The sequence below is a fragment of the Momordica charantia genome, assembly GCF_013281855.1.
Source record: "Momordica charantia cultivar OHB3-1 chromosome 5 unlocalized genomic scaffold, Mcharantia_2.0 BLBB01000005.1, whole genome shotgun sequence".
In the NCBI taxonomy this organism is placed as follows: Eukaryota; Viridiplantae; Streptophyta; class Magnoliopsida; order Cucurbitales; family Cucurbitaceae; genus Momordica; species Momordica charantia.
The window spans coordinates 20,084,197-20,105,216 of NW_028275163.1; the positions used below are offsets into that span (position 1 = coordinate 20,084,197).

At 29.9% G+C, this 21,020-nt stretch overlaps 1 protein-coding gene across 1 annotated transcript; it reads right to left on the reverse strand.

Annotated features, from left to right (window-relative positions):
- Window positions 1-12,695: 12,695 nt before the first annotated feature.
- On the reverse strand, window positions 12,696-19,710 carry HIT3 (HIS triad family protein 3). Its single transcript, XM_022298597.2, has 5 exons — window positions 19,526-19,710; window positions 16,232-16,289; window positions 15,336-15,425; window positions 13,234-13,351; window positions 12,696-13,109 (listed from the first exon to the last, which is right to left on the reverse strand). The coding sequence occupies exons 1-5, from the start codon at window positions 19,648-19,650 to the stop codon at window positions 13,042-13,044; spliced, it is 459 nt and encodes a 152-aa protein (XP_022154289.1). The 5' UTR covers window positions 19,651-19,710; the 3' UTR covers window positions 12,696-13,041.
- Between the last annotated feature and the right edge of the window lie 1,310 nt (window positions 19,711-21,020).

The following is a 21,020-nucleotide window of genomic DNA, read 5'->3' on the forward strand; positions in this document are numbered from 1 at the left end:
TGTTACAAAGGTAAAATAAGTTTCAAATTCTTAATATACAAATTTAATTTCAGATGTTAAATTTGAATACTCAACGGTTTTCTCACTTTCTTTCACATATTAAACATCCAACAAGGTCCAAGCCATAAGCTTAAAGAACTTTTATTTATTCATACAAATCAAAAAACCAAATTACAAAACTTTTTCCCAACCTTTAAATAAAAATTTTCTAGCATTCTACCAAGCCTAGGCATGGATTTGAACAAGCCTATATACATTAGTCTCATTTAAGCTCAAACCCTTTAGAATTTAAATTCCCCATCCTAATTCAAATGAATCCCAATAATACTAGAAATTACGAGGAATTAACTCTGTACATACGATTCATTTATCTAAAAATGTGGCTAAGATTTGATTAAGACCATGTCGCGACGTCGAGTTTATGCACACGAGCGAAGTGAATAAGGAAGGAGATGATGCAATTTTCTCCCTACTCGATTCGTCTTAAATTTTAAAAGAAAAATTAAGATTTTAAAATTTCTTCATAATTTGCTTCTTCCACCTAAAATTTTAAAATTAAAATGTAAATTTTTCCATTTCCCAAAAAAAAAAAAAAATTCTAGCTCTTATCCTAAACCCTTCAACTAATTATTGTGTAGCTTGATTTGATTTAACTTGCAGGCTGTCTAAAATTTTTGTTTGCAATAATTGATTTTAGGACAAAATATATTTTTGGCCCTAAGGCTCGAGGTAGGTGTTTATTTGGTCCCTGAATTTCAAAATGAACGCTTTTGGTTTCTGATGTTTGAGGTAGGTGTCTGGTCTATGAAGTTTGAAAATGAACATGTTTGGTCCTTGAGGTTTAAAGTAGGTGTTAATTTGGTCCCTGAAATTTTAAAATGAACATTTTTAGTCCCTGAAATTTGAGAAATAGTTCTAAATGGTTCTTTTTTTTTACTTTTAATTAACTAATATTAAAATAACGTGACAAATTGTAATTAAATTGTTTATTGTAGTTGTTGATGTGACAAATTATATTAATTAAAAATATATGGGTAAGTGATTGTACTTTATCTCTAGTCTCCTCATCTCTTTTTCCTATCCTTTTCCAGCGACCACCACGTCTTTACCGGACATATATCATTTAATTAATATAATTTGTCACATCAGCAATTACAATAAATAATTTAAATGCAATGTCATTTTAATATTAGTTAATTAATAGTAAAAAAAAATCAGGAACCATTTAGAACCATTTCCCAAACTTTAGGGACCTCGAACAAAAAAATGTATTCTGCCTTGATTTTACTTTATTTGGTTGCTATCTACAAGAAGATTGCATTGAGGGGTTCTGAGTCTATTTGTGTATTTTTGTAAAAAATAAATATAAATTTTCTGTATATTAAAATCATTTTAGACTTTTTTTCCTTTTTAAGTGAATCTTTTTAGTGTATTATTGTACGACCCACCATCAATTATTATCACAACTTGGTGCTCGTTAATTGCTTTTTTTTTAATATTATTTAAAAAATATATATTTCTTTTCAAATCGTGAAAAGTTGTCATACTCAAGTTGAAAACTTTGAATTTGCCTTTGATAAAACGAATTTGCATATGTGAAAGTACAATTTTCTTTTGCACAAAAAAAAAAAAAGTACAATTCCATGAAAAAGCAAATTTGGCCATTTTTATTTTTGTCATCTGCAAACTCCATTAAATTAATCTAATTTTCCCTCTCCGACCTTAGAACAAAAAAAGTTTTACTGTGAAATTTTTCAGTTCTATTTTTTTTTCTAATCCTTTTTCTACTAACAAAGATTTCTCTTTTCTCAGTTTTAACCAACATTTTTAAAATTATATACAAATTTTATAAATAAAAAAATATGGTTATTTTCTTTATTATTATTTCTAATTTTTCAATAATAAAATTATATTTTTACTTGTAAAATGCATGGTGATTACGAATGAAACTAAATAAACAACAATGACAAATATCTAAAAGTTGAAATATCTATAATACATGTGCTTTTCATGTAAATTTTTTATGAAAATTTTGACCAAACACAAAACAACAAGCAAAGAGTAGGATGGATTACCGATCGTGTTTCTTTTTCTTACTTCCCGATCGTGTTTCTGTTTCTTACTTCAATAATAAGAAACAAGAAGTAAGAAAAACAAATACTAAACGTGTTTTTTATCACCAGAAACAAATTAAAAAAGAAAACAAAAAAAAAACACAGGAAATAAGAAGCAAATTTAGTAAATCCACTACTCAAAACTTTTTCATCCCTAAATTTAAAATTGTAGTTTTATAACGTCTTAATAAATACCTTGACTATGATAACGTGATTTGTCTATTAATAGTAAATATCATTGATGGGTCTATTAATAGATAAATATTAGCTGATTTAGCACAAAGTACAAATAAATGGTAATACTCGACAAATATAAACTTAAAAAATAGTTGAGTGGATAAAGTATATTATGATTTGATTTCTCACCCATGAAATTGAACTAAAATAAAATATTAATTTCAGAAGAAATTAAGGGAAAACAACAATTCCACCAAAGTTATTATTTAGCAACGCTTATTTCCTTAGTCAAATTGGGAATTCAAAGGGAAGTCACTACAAAATTATTTAAATTAAATGAAGTCCTGCACAAATGAAATTGATGGCTCTCTTATTTTCCCTCATACCTTCCCTTTTAAAAAAGAAAAATAAACCATAGATATGCAAGGCTCAATATGGTCTTATTTGGTAACATTTCAATTTTCTAAACTTGAATTTTGTATAATTATTATGTTATAAGGTTATATAATTTAGAATATATTATATTTTACCTGTTTTAATTTTAACCAACATAAAACGAGTTTATAATATGAATGGATATATTTATAAAGTTTTTAATTCTGCATCTTAAAAATTTTAAATTCCCAATCGAAAAACACTGAAAACATAAAGAAAATCGTTTTCAGAATTTGATCATAGAATCAGGAAAGAAAACAGTTTTAAAAAACGAAACTCACAAATTTGATTAAGTGAATCTGATGACAAAAAAGATAACCGAGTTCCAATCAAACCGATCCTAAATATCATGGCATGCAAGTTTATCACGAGTGAAGCAAGAAAAGGTATAGTTAAAAATATTTAAAAAAAATACAATGGGACTAAGCTGCAGCTGTTTAAATATTTCTCTTTCTCAGCGACTTGTCGATGAATTTGCAGTCACGGGTTCCATATCAGTTTCTTCCAGAAACAGTCACCAAAACGCAACCATTTCTTAATCACTCACTGTCTCTTTGTCCATTTTGGTCGGTAATCAAACAAAATAAAATTTTGTAAAAAAATTTAATAATAACACTAAATCCATTTTTACCATAGCATATCTATTTTCCTCCTTAAACTTATAATTTTTACCTTAAATTCGACCTCCAATATATTTATCCACTAATCTTACCTCACACAGAGAGAGAAAAAAAAGGTAAAAATCATTTAAAACTCACTCATAAAAAAAAAAAAAAAGTAGTTAATTTTATACGGGACATAGAAGTAAAAATTTATAATATTTGTTTAAATTTGAAATAAATATTGATACACTTCGAGGTCACAAATTTAGGGTAAAATTGATACACGCTGCAAAGTCACTAGTAGAAATTAATTTTTTTTCAAAATTTATCCTATATTTTCAACAAAAGTTATGCTTTTGACCTACGATTCAATTTCAATGTATTTTTTATATTTTTTAAATTTTTATTATCATCTTTTATCTTTAATAAAGTTTATTAGACACATATCTTCCATGAGTGACAGCATCAAGAATCCAACGTGATAAAAGTTGTCTGTAGGTATTATTTAGGGTGAGTTCCATGATATGACCCTCTCACTTTAGTTGAAATTAAAAAATAAAAAATAAAAATATATATATATGGACTTGAATTTGATTTTAGGTCACCATTTTAGTTTTTATGTAAAAATAATATTGTATTGGGGGGCAATGGATAATTCCCCTTGATGTCTATTTTCTGTGATTCATTTTTCAATTCAACTAGAATGAATTCTAAACTATTTTGGGAGCATGTGGAAGGCAGGGCAACTCGAACTATACGGAGCGAGATATTTGAGGAAAGACCCGAGCAAATTAAAGAAAAACAAATACATCACTACACAAGTTAGTTAGGATCTGACATATGCTCTTGAAGACGAGAAATCAGATAAGCATTCGCTCACCTAAGTGCGAACTTGAGAGTCTTTTGTTATGTTGGACCGTTTTAAGAATTTATTACACGGTTACAAACTATTGTGAGCATGGGTACTTTGGTGTCTAGCCGTTTTAGAAGCTATCTTAGGTTGGACCGAGCTATTAGTACTATTTTTTATAATAGAAAAAGGTATCGTGAGATGATATTTCTTTTTGGTCCACGTGGCAAGTCGTCTTTTACATTCAAACAAACTTCAAATAACTTGGTATATGTTTGATTTTGCTGTTATTTACTGATATGAGAGATAAAAAACATATCAAACTGACTGTATAGAAAATAGATAAGATTCATGTATTTAAATCTAAGTTACACTATATATAATAATGTCAATTTTATTCTCCATAATAATAAAAAGAAAATAGGGATATATTAGACACTTTAAAAATTTAATGGTCTACAACATCGGATGAGAGTTCGAACTCACAGTTTCTCTATTTGAAAGCTAGGTTAATTATCATTAAACCATATCTGCTTTCGCATCTTATAGTTTGACTTTACTATGCTTGAAAATGGTCAGTAGTACAAAAAAAATTTAAAAAAAAAAAGAAAAATGGAAGTTAAAATTTTATAAATTAAATACATCATGATAGTGGGGAAAAAATTTATGGGGACAACTAAGCATTCCACCTTAGACCAAGTTTTGTTCTCTTCTTAATGCTTTGATTTTGTGACATTCAATTATTTGTGAGTCACATTAAATGAAAATGTATTAAGACTACATTTTAGACCTTCAAGACATGTCACTTCATCTTTTCCATCATCCAATGAAATTTCATTACTAATTTCAACATATCATTTTCCCATAAATAATGCACTTGTGATTTTTGTTGGTATATAAATACCATATATGACTAATTTTATTCATCTTCATTATTTTTGTATAGAAAATGTATGGAGAATTAATTAAATTTAAATATTTATAAATTCGCTTGAAATATTCTTCTAAATATTTTTCATCTGAGTTAATATATCTAGTATGATCTCAAATATATTTGAAAGTGACAAGTAGGTTCATATATATGATTATTTTGACCAAACAAATATAATAACTCTTAATCTTTTGAAATTTTAAAACTTAACGCTTTTTATTATAACTAGAATACATAGATTCTAAAGTAATTAATAATTACTGTTGGTTATCAATTGGAAAGTTTCCTTTTTAGTACCAATTAGAAAGTTATTCAACTTAAAAATATTAAAATTGTATTTTTATATGTAATATAGAATATGATATGTGCAGAGAAATATGAAGAAAAAAAGAAAAAAAGTGCATGCAAGTTGATAATCCTCAAGAAATTTATAATTACATTATAGTTGGGTCATTAAATATACTTTTGTTTTCAAAATACTAAAAATTGTATAAATAAATTAAACTATCGTAATTTGCAATTTTTTTTTATAGTTCAACGATTGTGAGGTGAGAGATCGAACCACCCGACTCTTGAAATATTATTAAAGTGTCTTTATCTACTTGAACTGTGTTTAGATTGACATAATTTGCAACATTTGACTTATAACTCACATCAATATGTTTTAAATGAAAATAATAAATTATGAGATCTCTATTAAATTTTTACAAAAATAACTTACATGATTCACAACCAAATAACTAAAGTCTATGATTTTTTTTTAGTTCAACAAAATGTGGGGTGAAAATTTGAACGTTTCAATTTTTTTGTCAACAATATGTACCTTAATTAATTAAATTAGGTTCGGGTAAATCATTCTACTCTTGCATTTGATGGTCATTGGCGGATGAACCTTTAATTATTCAAGAATAAATAAGCATTTAATAACCCTAAATTTCCTTCTTAAAGTGTCAAAATAGACATTGTATCTATTTCATAATAATTATTTCATAATCATTGAATATTCTCTATTTTCTCTTGTAGAGGGATTGTGTGGTCTATAGCTAGCAAGCAATCTTCTTTAGCTCAAGCCTAGAGAACTTGTCTTCCACCAACTTTTTCATGTTTTAAGTAATTAAAAGCAAAACAGAATCATGAGGCTCTGTTTAAAATAAAATTAAAAAAATAATAATCATAAACTTGTTTTGAATTTTTTTTTTAATCCTATACTATACTTAAACCATTTGTGCTTAATTTTCTTTTGGTCCCTTAACTTTTAAATATTTTATTTTAGTCCTTCAAACATTTTTATAGAATATTTTATCCCTACACTTTATATAAAGAGCTATTTTTAGTCCTTGCTGTCAAATTTTCTTCATTTGTTTAAGAATACAAATGTATTCTAATATTTTTCTTTGTTTATCACATTATCTCTCTCTCTCTCTCTCTCTCTCTCTCTCTCTCTATATATATATATATATATATATAAAGAATATCATAAATTGGTGTTTATTTTTGTTGTACCAACCAAGGGCCTACAAATTTGATTTATTTAATGAAGCCAAAATCAGATTGAAGTTAACCAATACACATTTAATGTTTTTGCCACTAATTTTGTCTTCATTTTGTTGGCTCAAAGTCAAGTCTTTATTCAATTTCATAAAACTTTGAAAGATCATAACCCAAATCCAAAAACTCCAACTAATGTGTACTTTGTGTTTGTTTATGCCAGTAGTTGCATCTTCTAATTAAAGATAATACAAACTGTCACATTAATTATTTATGATTTTATTTGTGTGTCAAATCAAATATTTAATGCAATTATTGTGTAATTATAGTGCTAAAGTTGGGGGAAGAACATATCAAAACTTTGTTTTGGATAAGATTAGAGTTACTAATATCACCTCACCATCACCTAATTACTGTTATTATTTTAACCACTTATCACCCTTTTTTTTCTTTCTTTTAACCACTTGAATGGAGATTTAAACTTTCGATGAATGTATTAACGAAGGGAGATTCAAACTTTTTGATGAACTTATTACACTAACTCTATTGTTAATTGTTCCTGTGAATTCAAAATCAAACTGAATTGAATGAAAATGATTTGGTTTGGTTTTTCTTTTTTATTTTGTGAGTTAAGTTATATACACTTCATTTTTATTTTTGGTTCAACTCACATTGCATTAATTTTGACGGGATGAAACCAAACTATGAACTAAACTTATATATAAATGTAAAATATATTTAATTGCTTTGTGATTCTCTTCATAGATTAATTCAAATTTCACTTAATTAGCCTTCTTAATTAACTTATGAAAATTTCAGTTAATTATAATTATACGGGTTCTTACAGTTTGTTTCGATATGACCATCATAAGTGGCTATGTCATTAAAGCTATGTGACTGATGTTATACTTGTTAATTATAGGTAGAGGTGAGATTCGAATTTCTAACTTTTTAGTCAAATGATTTATATTTATGGTAGATTTTGATCTGGTTTGGAACCGTCAAAGATTGGTATTGGGTCGAGCTTGAGTGTCTAGTCAATAGGAGTTCTACCTTAAGCGAAAAGTCGAGCTTAGATTGCCTGCCTAATGTCAGGATGAGGCTCTATATTTTCCCGATGGTCGATTATACTTGTTAGAAAGTTTGTTACAATATAGGACAGCCTGGTAGGTGTGCAAGATTGGAGCTGGATGAGACCTGTAACCAAATGGAGTTCATTGAGTTTACCTTTTGCAAAAGATCTTGTTTTTCGAGCTTCCATTGTTCTCTACGTGATAAAGTTGTTTTCATCCTTCAACAATATACATCTTAACTAATTGAACTATATTTACATAGACATAATTATACTGTGCGAAAAGAATAAAATAAGTTTTTTTCATATTTTAGTAGGCATGGCACTTGTCATTCAGCATCCATGATAAAAATCCAAGGTCTTACAGGAGATATTGTTTATGTGTTAACGCATTCATGGAAGCTCAAAAGTACAACTCAGCTAATTTAGGGGAAGTAATAGGAAAAGCTCCTACGTCTAAGAATAAAAAATAAAATATAATAATAATAATTGAAAAAACAACAGAAAATAATAACAATAAAGAAACACAATCGAAAAAATTACAACCCGCTAGAAAGAAATACTCTATGTGAAAAATATTACAACTACACAAAATTCTCTCTACGATCCCAATTACAAAAATATACTCTCAAAGATTTATATCACTCACACCACTAAAGTTAATATTACATCAAATCTTAAAGTATCTCAATTTATGGATGATTATAATCCAAATATCTGACTTACGAGTCTTGTTTATAACCCTTCGAGCACATCACTTCATTGTACCTTTTCAATGTGAGATTTTTTGCTTTTCTAATATTTTGCAACAAAACAAAATAAATAAATAAATAAACCTAACAGAAGATCATGAGTATATAAATGAGTGAAAATATAGCTCTATTGGTACGAGACCTCCCGGGTGATACAAAACAACACTATTGGTGTGAAATCTTCTGGGTTATACCAAAATAAAAAGTGACGAGGACTTATGTGTCAAAAGTAGACAATATCATACTATTTGAGGATACGTGAGGTGGGTCTATTGTCCCTAATAGTTTTATGTTTTATTTCTTTTTGGAATTTATACTATTTCAAAATTTCTAACTATAGTCATAAATTTTGTAAAAGGAAAAGCTAGAAGTTTTTTTTTATATATAATTAGAAGTTATTTCTTAGTTCAACTTTTTTTTTTCCTTTTATGTATTATTTCATAAATTTATAACGTATTGTCTACATGTAGAAAACATTATAACACGAGTTGTTGTAATATACAAGGAAATGTTTCGATCAAAAAATATATATATATAGAAGGAAATGAAAAATTATGTATTTTTAGGATTCAAAATACAAACAAAAAAAATTGGGAAACAGATGTGAAAGTACAAGAATATTACCAACAAATCAATAATGTTGTTTAGAATTTTTCTATTGATTGAATAAATGAACAATTTAACAAAATGTTCTACAAACTTCTATTTGTGTCCTTACCTTTCTCTATTCTTCTATTTTTATTATGAAAAAGACATGCATACAACTCAAAAATACTTTCAATAGCTTATCAAATTTAATGTAAATAGAGAGAATTGATTTTTTTTTCTCTTTAATTTAACAATAAACTTCTGTTATGCCTTTAGTAAAAAATAAAAAATAAACAATTATAATAAAATAAAATAAAGTAAATAATAATAATAGAATAAAATAAAGTAAAATAATTTGTTTTTAATCCCATGCATGGCAAACAATCTAACCATCAACTTTATAACAGGTTTGTGCAACAAAATGAGTCAAGGTCCAACTCGATGTCATCGGTGAGATCTTTAGGATCAGGCATTGTCACATATCGTTGGGCACGAGAATACCTAGATAAGGGGAACAGACACTCCAACCCTCACATTATTCTTGGGTTCGACTTAGATTGGGAGACTGAGCTAGAATACGATACATGATGTTAGAGTGCAGTCCCCTGTTTATAGGTTTGTGAGTGAATCGTGTAAACATCTAACAAGCAGTTGAGGAGTAGGTGTACTGAACCGCAGGTAGTTGAGAGCAGGTACACCGAACCACATGTCGTTCAACTTGGGGCGGCGTGTGGTCAAAGACCATATGATCCCTATCTTTGGGTCGCCTCTTCCATGTCGCTCTATCTCCCAACACTCTGAGACGGGATCACAGATACAAGCCCTCTCCTCTATGTGGCATCATTCTAGTTAACTTCTGCGAACATAAGAGGTAGTATGTACTTATCCAATTTAATTATGTTAAAAAAAAAAGACCTAACAAAAAATAAAATTATGAAAAATATATTATTGAAAACAAAATGTGAATGAAATCTCAATTTTACTATTATGTTTGGTGTATCTTTGTAGATGGGTGGGGAGATATATGGTCTATTTTATTATTGCAATAATAACATTATCTCTTCAAACAAGTAATTTTATAATTATAGAAAATCAAAATACATAGAAGTGACTAATTATAAATATCAACTCAAGTTAGCTCATGTTCATTACTATTCATTTAGAGTTTGCTTTTGTTTATGTTTTTTTTTTCTTTTTTTCATTTTATTTTTACAAAAATTATGAGACAAGACCCACCATGCCAACCATTATGTTTCATCCACTACACTATGAATCTTTGTAAATAATTTATAATTCAAAACTTTGGAACTTCACCCTCACAATTGTAATAATATTTCTGTCAAAATTGATTCAGCAAAACTTTGTTATTAGTTTAAATCATATTTTATTCCATAAACTTTCATATTTATTTTTATTTCATTTCAATTGTTTAACTGTATTTATCAAATTCAAAATAGATTCGACTGCAAAAAGGTTCTGATGTGATTAATTTTTTTTATAGGAACCACGAATCTCTTTATGATAAATAGATTCATTTTGCAAGTTTGTTTTCACGGATAGTTCCTACAAAGGGGAAAATCTGTCGGCTTTAAAAAGTCGTGAGGGTTCAAGTTCCGTTGATTCTATATTACTTTTTACTTTTTAAATACTTTAGCGTGAAAGGGAAAATGTAAAGACCACCGTTAAAAGCAACCCAAGCAAGACTATCCTCCTATAAAATAAAATAAAAATTGAATATGAGTGGTTTTCCTCTCGACGATGAATTATAACAAGTTATTATATGATTTCTAGTATACTAAAGTGGATGATTTACTCATTCTATAAATTCAATTACTAATTTGAATTTGAAACAATCTATCTCTATTTTACCCCTTCATTATTGAATTTTACATTTTAAAAAATATATCGTTTTAGTTCTTACCGTTAATTTTATAATTTTTTTAAAATGAATAGTAAGGATTAAAATTATTTTCATGTAAACTAGTTTAAGAACTAAATTAAAATGAAAGTTAATGAGGCCAAAAATAGATTAAAGGTTAAAATATTATGTGGGTTCATAAAGTATTATTTGTTCATTTTGGTTCTTGTACTTTTAAATTATTCATTTTGGTCCATGTACTCTTAAAATGTTTGCTTTTGTCACTATTTTAAAAAATTTAACACAAATTCTATACATAATGAAAATCTTTAATATAAAGTCATAGTTACATTTCAAAAAATATATTAAGTATAGTGTAGTGATAAAATTTTGATAGAAAAAATGAGATAAAAGATAAAATTAAGAGACCAAAATGCTCACTTTTTAGAAGTACAAAAACCAAAACGACATTTTTGAAAGCAGAAGAACTAAAACAAGCCAAAATCGAAAGTACAAGAACTAAAATTAACATTTTGAAAGTACAGAAACCAAATTGAACTAAAATTGAATGTACAGTGACCAAAATAGTATTTTAACCTAGATCATTAAACATGAAAATTTCGGTGACGAGTTTTGTGTGCGATAATTATAGGAAATTTGAAATTGTAGGCTAATAGAGCCAAGAATGATTTCAACACAAACACGTGTGTGAATTATATGAAGTGTTTTTATGCCAAACTTTTATGGGCAAAGAACATGGTTGGTTCTATAAGCAACCAAAAAAGTCTAGTTGGCTCTTTGGCTTCCCCTTATATTTTTTTCTTTTCCATTTTCTTTTAAGGATAGGGATGTGACACAAAGGACCAAGATATGGGAAAGTTCTATTATTTCTTTGTGAAGCCATGATTTTCTTAGAGCAATATGTGAGATATGAGCATATCTTGTTATGGGGAACAATGGGAATATTTTGAAAATTTTATTTTTGTTGTCTACAATTTTAGTGATCAGTGCTCATATTCATGCATATAGTAGAACAATATTGGTTTTAGTGTTATGATTGTGTTGAAAGCAAAATTATTTTGACAACGTATTATAACACGACATATTTCAAAGTCGTTTTGACAAATACCACAGTAATGGTAGCTAAACACGTAAAATTAATTCTCAACATTTCTTTAATTGTTGCGTTTTTGGCAACGTGCCCAAATTCGAATGATTCTTAGAGTTTTGAATGGAGCCTCCTCCAATCACACATAAAGCCATACAAAAATTAACGAGTAAAAATAAAAGGTTTAGATCTCATTTCATCTATAAACTTCATAATTATTGTAATTTGAAAAGCTCATAAACTTTGAAGATGTTCAACTTAGTTCTTGCACTAAAATTTTTTTATTTTGCTATTATTCTATCTCCTAATATTCATCCAGACGATATCAACCAACCCGCGTGACTTTAATACAGGATTATATTAGTAGATTAAAACACATTCAAGACCACGTTATACATATGCCTAAATAATTGACCACGAACTCTAATAGCAAGAACCAAAATAATTATTTGGATTAAAATAGACCTTTAAAAATTCAAAGAAGCAAGATAGAACAAAATTTACAAGTTAGAAACTAAAATATCCATTTTCAAAGTTCAAGAATCAATATAAAGTTCAGATTTTGGTCGTAAAATCAAGTTCAATCTTAAAAACGAAAATATGTTAATAAAATCCTCATTTTCAACCCAAACAAAAAACTTGAATTGCATTTGTTTCAAAGCTCTCAGTCCAAACGAAATTGAAAAAATAGAATCATTTTGAGCCCTTCAAATCACATCATTCAAAATAACTTCTCATACTTTCTCAATTCCAAAATAAGGGCCAATTTTCCTCTAGCTTAACATCATTCTGATGAAACCTGTTTTTTTAACTGCCATTGAGACTTCCATTTGTGAAACAGAGCCACATGCATACATTTCCATTTCTGAGGAAAGAAATTGGCATCCATTTTCATGTTGGATATTCAAGAAAGACAAACCATAGTCACCAAACTTATCTCAACAGCCATATTGAAGAGACACCACAAGGAACATGCAGATGCAGCAGAGTTGATAACTTTTTCAGATTGGTAAATGATAACATGGTTTATTAGCTATGAATTTCGACCTTAATGAAAGGGTTCGTCTTAACCTGGGGGCCAATTCATTTGTCGTCCCCCCAAGAGGTGAACATGAAGATGATAAACCGATTGACCTGCAAAAGTTTCCCAAGTGTTGGTCAATCTTCGGAAAAATATGGCAGAAGCAAATGCTTGATAAAGCAAATACTAAGAGAAGATTTTTGGTATTGAGAGTAAGAAATGAGAGTGAGTACTGACATCCACTCGGTCCATCGTTAATTACAACCCTAAAGCCATCGTCTAGCCCTTCTTGCTTGGCAACGAGCTTGGCAGTGTAAAGAAGGTGACCGAGAATCCCCGTGTGCCTCTCCTCGGCCTAGGAAGCACATGAAAGTATACAATTAAAAAAACAAAAAAGAAATAAAGTAACAATTGTCTTTCCGTAAGGTTACGGAAAAAATCTTTTTATTGACCATATTATTTGTTTATGCATATCTATTTTAGTTTATTTCAATAAGTAACTCCTTTAGAATTCTTATTAACTCCCAAAGCCCTTGAGTGTATTTTCCACAAAAATAAAATATGAAAATGAGCTACTAATTTTAAAACTTCAACTCAATGTGTGAAAATAGGTAAATAAAACCATAAAATACTGACATTTTTCACAACTATTTTGAGGTTATGATCATGTTGATTTCATTTTCACAATTATGTGACAAAGCTTGTGATATCCTTTAGACTTTAGAGAGTGTGGTTAGAGAGAAATCAGAGGATTTTCAAAGGAGTAAAATCCTGCATGGTGGGCTTTCGAGATCTATCTAAACATTTCTTCTAGTGTTCTTTCTGCAAACATTTTTGTAGTTTCAAGGTTATGATCATGTGGAAAAGATCCAAAAGCATCTTTCTTCTTGGAAAATGGTGTTTTACTCTACGGGAGAAGGTTGATTCTCATCCAGGCTGTATTTTCTATATTTGGATTCTTTCCTTTACTGGTATGGGGGGCAAGGGATTCAAGAAAATAAAAAGGGACTTTCTGTGAAAGGGTGTTGACAAGGGTGGGAGTTTCTAATTTTTCTCACTCCTTTTGGAGTTTGTATCTTTGAAAAATTTTGTTCCTTTTCATTTATCAATGAAAAGTTCGTATCTTGTTAAAAAAAAAAAAGGTGGGAGTTCCTATTTGATTAGGTGAAGATTGTTATAAGGCTGTTTGATTCAGGTGGGCTGAACATAGGAAACCAAGGCTTTGTCATTTGTCAAGACCTTAGTTGGATATATATGTGGGGGGCAGAAGCCAAATATAGAAACCAACAGAAGGCTATCTCTCTGGTTCCCCATCCTTCGTGAATTTTTCGAAATTCTCTGTTGGAGATGACTCAGATGTTTACTAGGTTCCCTAGTCTCTACCACCTCTCCTCTTTGAAGTTGGCTTCCCGACTATACAATCCTTCCATATGTTAACTCCTCATATAATTTTTTTGAGAAGAATCCTTCTCATATAACTTTGATTCCCCCATTCTCTTTTGATTGTCAATTTTCATTTCTATTTGTTGCATTTATGGAGACATACACTGGGCATCACTTTAGCTCGTAACGGTGAGTGTGATAGGATTATTAGGATAGGTTGGGGTTCTTATCAGGGTATTAAGGGTATATCAATAATTGGGTTAGGGAGTTCTGGTTATGAATAAGGTGACGGTGAGTGTGATAGGATTATTAGGATAGGTTGGGGTTCTTATTAGGGTATTAAGGGTATATCAATAATTGGGTTAGGGAGTTCTGGTTATGAATAAGGTGAGGGGGTAAGGATGAGGGTAGGCAATTGGTAGTATGGCTTAGTCTTGAGTAAGAATACTCAGGAGAGGGTCCAAGTACCTCAAATTACTTGGTAGCCATTGTAGTTTCTATATCTTTTATATTTCAATATATTGTGAGTTGTTTTGATTCTACCAGAGTGTTGTTCAATAACTGAGGAAGTCTTGTTTCATCCGTTATTTCGAGTCAAAAGCATAGCTCTTTGGCACACACGAAGGTTTCTTTGCCATTTGGTGGAGTATTTAGTTTGTAAGGAACAAAATAATTCTGAGGTGTCAAGAGGAGGAAGGTTTAGTCTTTCTCTAGGTCTAGTGCCTTCTTGAGTGTCTACTTCAGGGCTCTCTGTAATTATCCAGCCCCATTTTTATCTATTAAGAATTTATTTTGGCTCCGTTTTTTACCCAGCCAGATTTCAAATTCTTCCCAATATTCTTATAGATGAATTGAGTTTTCCAATTATGATTTCAAAAAATGAGGAAGAGTCAAAATCTGAGATCAGAATTACTTCAAAAAATAAAATGCCAGAAGAATACCCAGTAAAGCAATACCTTAGATAATCCAGATAACCCATCCTTAACTTTCGGAATGAGTAGAATATGTGTAGGAGCTTGTGGTGATATGTCCCTAAAAGCAAGGACCTGCCATGAAAGTAAAATTAAAATAAGAATCAATTGAATTCACAATGACAGATCTTGACTACTAGTACAAATATTCATCTCGTGACAATATACAAGCCAGGTTAATAAAAAAAATGAGTAGCCAACAGCCGTGATAGTACAGATGTCAAAGGACTCGTATATTAATATATATTACATTCTTTAGAATGAAATAAGAAAATCAAGAAAATGGTTTGGAAAAATAATCATACAAAATGAAAAACTATAAAAGCAAGAAACTTTCTAATCTACTTTTACCAGCCGTGTACTATTTCAGCATCAGTCTTAATCCTAATTAAACAAAGTATTGAAAAGGTATAGCAGTAATCAAAATACAAAACTATCTTTAGAAGTTTTGAAGAGCTCCTCAAACCAAAAAATATAAACGACAGAACATTCTGTAAGAAAAAAGTTGACCATTCCAGACATAAATGAGGCCTGGAACCTACAAAAAATCTTTCAAACTATACAAGAGACTTGTTTTTTAACATCTAATTTCTTGCAAACCAAATTTCTAAAATAAATATTTCAATAGCATTCATTTTAATTATACATTAAATGAAAAAAATAATAAAAAAAATAATAATCAGCGGTAGATTCTAAATTTTATGTCACAGAAAGTGACAATTTCTCCTAGAAAGTAATCTAACATAACATATTCAGAAAATACATTATTCATAATGTTAACCATGTATTTGTTCTTGAAGATGCCAATGCCTAAACTTTATATTTCCTTCTTAAAATCTTTTACATAATAATACAGTTATATATTAATAACGTAAAGGAACCTTGTCATCCTCGAAGACCACTGTTGATGGAATTTCCTTATTAATGATTTTGTCAAATCTGCAAAAGTAACAACCAAAAATATTAGTTACAGGTTGCACTAGCTACTAGGTTTTCGTGAAACTTAATGACATTACTTTTACTCTATTAGAGTATAGTTAAAACTTACAAGGTCTTCTAAAAGGAAAGAATAGATCAAACTCCCGTAGGAAAGAGACAAAAATAAACAGAAAATTAATACCTCCCTAAATTAGAATAGTGGTACAATTAATACCTCCTAAAATCTAAATCAGAAAATTAATCATGAGCCAATTAATAAATCCAATGAAATTCAACCAACAAAATATTCAAAACTCAAATCAAGTCGCAGAAATGTCAAAATTGAACTATAAAATATTTTAACCTAGCAACAAAAATTTAAGTAGGTAAAATAGTACTTAAACTCAAAAATAAAATGTTGAAATTGAGTTAGAAAGCATCTCAACATGACCAGAAGAATCAATTCTCATAAAAATAGGATCATCCAACAATACAAGTTCACATAGCAACCCACAAATCTTCAAAAAATATTTATGCATAAACTTAACAAATTAAGGGTGTTTGATTGCAAAAAACTCGATTAAATTTAGGATTTAATTGGAGGCTATAATTACAAAAAAAAAAATTTGTGGGAAATAATCCACCTCGAAGCAACATGTTTAATATTCAAACAAAATGAATCCACCAAGGTCGAGATAAACTTTTTCCTAACTATAGTAAACATAAGATAAATGATATATAAAATTTCAATACTCCACCTCATGCATGTTTGAAGATTCTTGCCTAGCTAGATTGACAATCAATTTGTCAAGTTGGTTTTTGTGTAGTCCCTCAATTAATATTGCAAGACCCACCTGTCGAGCATGACGAAATCCATCCTTAGCAATCTGTTCTGTACTAAGAAGCTAAGGTGCGCACAGATGACCTTATATCAAGCTTCTCCTTGATGAAGTGTTTGGCCACTTCAATTTTCTTTGTCCAATCATATAGAAAACTATGAAAATTGCAATAATTTTATCACAGCATATCCCTATAGCAGCCAACTAGGAACATTCCAGCTATTCACAAACTCCGTGGGGCAAATCCCTAAATTCTACTTTAACTACTCGTAGCTATTCTTTTTGGCAGTTGGCACATAGGGTGACGGTGGAGGTGTTGTTGCATCATCCTTCCGGGACAAGGGAAATGTTCTTTTGGCATTATTTTTTTTTAATCCTATTTTGTGGAGTACTTGGCTGGAGAGAAAGAATAGAGTTTGGGCTTAGGGGTCTGGGAGGAGGTGGGACATTACTAGATTTAATACCTCTTTTTTTTTTTTTTATACCTGTCTTTGGGTCGATTTCGAAGATCTTTTTTAGTTATCAATTAGGTGCTAATCTTTTGGATTGGAGTCCTTTATAGGCTTTGGGTTCCTCTTAGCAGGTGGTTTTATTTGTCCTTCTGTATTCTTTCATTTGTTCAATGAAAGCCTAATTTCTTATTAAAAAGAATCATAGCTACTATATTTTGTTTTTTGCTTAGCTAGGTTTCTCCCAAGCTTCCAACAAAAGAATAGTAGCCCAAAGTAGATCTTCTGTAGTAAAACTTCTAGCCCAGTCAACACCAACGTTACCTTTTACGATAAACACTATTTACATCCTGCTTTTTTAATCTAATCGTTTGGAAAATTAGGAATTTCTAAGTACCATATTTTCCCCAATGTTTTAAAAGGCTTTTGAGGCTTACGCCTTGAGACCCGCCTCGAGGCAAGGCTCTAACTTTTAGCCTCAAGTCTTACGCCTTCTTTGGACTATAAGAGGCTTACGCCTCGCATAGAAGAGGCTTACGCCTCTTTGAAAACGCACTGAGGCTTAAAGTATACGCCTCGTGTAATGATTACAAGAATACTATTAATTTTTCCAATTCTTAAAAAATATCAAGGTTTTTTTTTTATGGAATCCTAAGCAAGAGTTGTAAGTGTAACAATTCAATCTATTACTACTTTTACTACCTAGACTTTAAAAATATTGAAGACAACAATTTATAGAATAAGTAAGTTCTATTGGTGATAATAGTAGTGATGTTATGATGTTTTTTTAGAATTTTTTTTGAGTGACAAGTAACAGGCGGATATTTTGATAATTTTATATAACTATTATGTTTGGTAATACTTGACCACACAAATTTAGGATTTGTTTAATTCTTTTAATTAAAATTGAGGCTTACGCCTCATACCGCCTTGAGGCTTACGCCTCGCCTTTTCAAGAGAAAAAGCTTCGAGGCCGCCTTTAGCCTTTTAAAACATTGATTTTCTCTAATACAATATTCATTTCCTCTACAATAGAAAGTACATTAGTGTCTAGCAAAGTAAATTAGCTTAGCTAAGTTAAGTCTATTAATCATATTGTCCTTGTATTATAACTTTACTTTCTTTATTTATGAGTCTTAGAACACCTGTGTACAACTCTAAAGAATGAGGAATATCATGGTTTTTCTCTCAGACCTTTTTGAAACTATATGGTATCGAAGCACTATGGTTTTTCCGAGGGTTATCTTTATAGTGAGATATAGAGTTTGTAGTTGAAGTCATCATTTTGGGATAGTAACTACTCCTCACTAACTACCATACCAAAATGAGGAGTACCTCAAGTTTGGTCAATCTGCATACCACCATAGGAGATGAATGTGAGGCTCTCACTCACCATTGTTGTGTGTTCTGTCCTGGCACGTGCCTAGCAAGTCGAAAATCTTCTCCAACCACCATGGTTCGATACACCCATTCACTTTCATTCTATTTAGGTGCTTACTCTGGTCACCCCGATAAAACACCACACCAATCTCAACAATCAGCTAAGGTCATTTCTTGTTTAGAGTGATCACGTTCTGTGTTTCTCCCCTTCCCGCAGTCAGAGACAACTAACACCAATCATTTCTAAAAACGCTACCGCACTTTCATTGACGCTCTCTAGAGGGTTTCTCCCAGTAATGATTGCACCCGACTTTGAACCTAACTCAGGTCCTCTCGTCAAGCTTCCGGTATCAGTTAATAGTCACTTCAAAGCTATACTCATAAAACGATTAGCCTTCTGCTTCGAAATAAGCGGTAAATTCAACTAACATCCATAACGATACACAATCAAAAAGAAAAAAAAAACCAATTCCATTTGTTGATCACCCAATAGCCATGAACCCAATCACGAACCGATCAAAGCACAAAGAATGACAAATTGCAGGGGGTACAAAACTTAAAATACAGAATGTTGAATGGAGAAGCTTACATGGTGGGGGAATCGGAGGGGACGGCTGCAAGAGCCGCGTCCTTCTCGGAAGAAGCCATGGAAATGGAAATGTGGGAGCTGAGAACTGAGAGACGAGTCCTGTGATTTATATCTCCATTGACCATCAGAATTTCAGAGCCCTAATTTTGTTGGCTTTGATATTCTTCCTAGAGCTTTGCGTCTAGCAGATGCCAGGTATAAAGGCTAAAAGCCCACTCTTTAGTATTTTGACCAATTATAAGCTGCCACGTTGGTTAGGTCTGGTGGGCCTGTCGTTTCCTTCCATAAGATGTTTGATTTTAACAACAAAAATAGGTTACTCTTTGCTCCATGTGCTCTTCAGTTATTTTGAAGTTCAAAATGTTTCGTTTTTATCTCTCTGGAATCTTTATTTGTAAAATTTTAATACAAATTTTCTAATAAAAAAATATTTAATATAAGGTCATAGTTGCATTTCAAGAAATATGTTGAACAAAATGTTGTATTTAAATTGTAATTGGAAAAATAGATTGAAAATAAAATTAATGGACAAAAATGGTCCCTTTTTTTTTAAGTATATGGACAAAAACGAACATTTTGAAAGTAAAAGTAACGAAAATGAACAAAATTTGAAAGTACATCGACCGAAATAAATATTTTGAAAATAACCAGGACTAAAATGAACCTTAGTCGAAAGGAAATGACCAAAATAGTATTTTAACATAAAAAGTCATTTTTTTGAAATATATATACATATGACTAAATGACGTTATCATATGTAATAAAGATATTGTTTAGAAAATATTGGTGTATTCTTAGTTGATGGAAATTTTGTAAATACATCGCCACAAATATAAATAAATTGTTGAAATCAAACATTTGGACTTGGAGGACAGTAATTTAATTCCATGCCACACTTTACTAAAACAAAAACAAGACTACATTCCAATAAAACAAACAAATTTTTAACACCCCGTTTGATAAGAAGTTTTTGCTTTTTTTAAAAAAAAAAAAAGAAAATTAAGCTTATAACCCCTAGTTACACTTATATTATTGTTTTGTTGTTATATAATCCTTAAAAAAAATAAATCTAAACCAACTTTTGAAAACTAAAAAAAAACAAGTTCAAAAGCGTTTTAAGAAATGTGGAAAATATATTGTGAGAAAACAAAACATAATTTTAAAAAATGAAATGGTTGAGTTCTTTTTTTTTTAACTTTAAACAAATATTACATTAAAAATATTACATCACAAATGTGTTGAAGCAATTTACAAAATTGCTGAAAATATTTTATTATTTTTCTTTCTTATTAAAGATTCTACCGGTCGCTCCATAGATTCCAAAAGAAAATGAAACTAGAGGATCTCTTTTTGTTTGTTGAAAAAGTAGCCCATAAAATAATTTGGGAGAGGCAACTGCAAATTATATTTTGAAAAAAAAATGATTATTAGATTATTAGATTATATAAAATTGATTAAAAATTTAATCTAATTTTATCTAGAAAAACACTTTAGA

What these genes read in the sequence shown, in the direction of transcription:
- HIT3 (XM_022298597.2), bottom strand. Translation starts at nt 19,650, where the DNA reads ATGGTCAATGGAGATATAAATCACAGGACTCGTCTCTCAGTTCTCAGC. An exon ending in CCCTCCGATTCCCCCACCAT is followed by an intron (nt 16,290 to 19,525) that starts GTAAGCTTCTCC and finishes TTACTTTTGCAG; the next exon opens with ATTTGACAAAATCATTAATA. An exon ending in TAACGATGGACCGAGTGGAT is followed by an intron (nt 13,110 to 13,233) that starts GTCAGTACTCAC and finishes AAACTTTTGCAG; the next exon opens with GTCAATCGGTTTATCATCTT.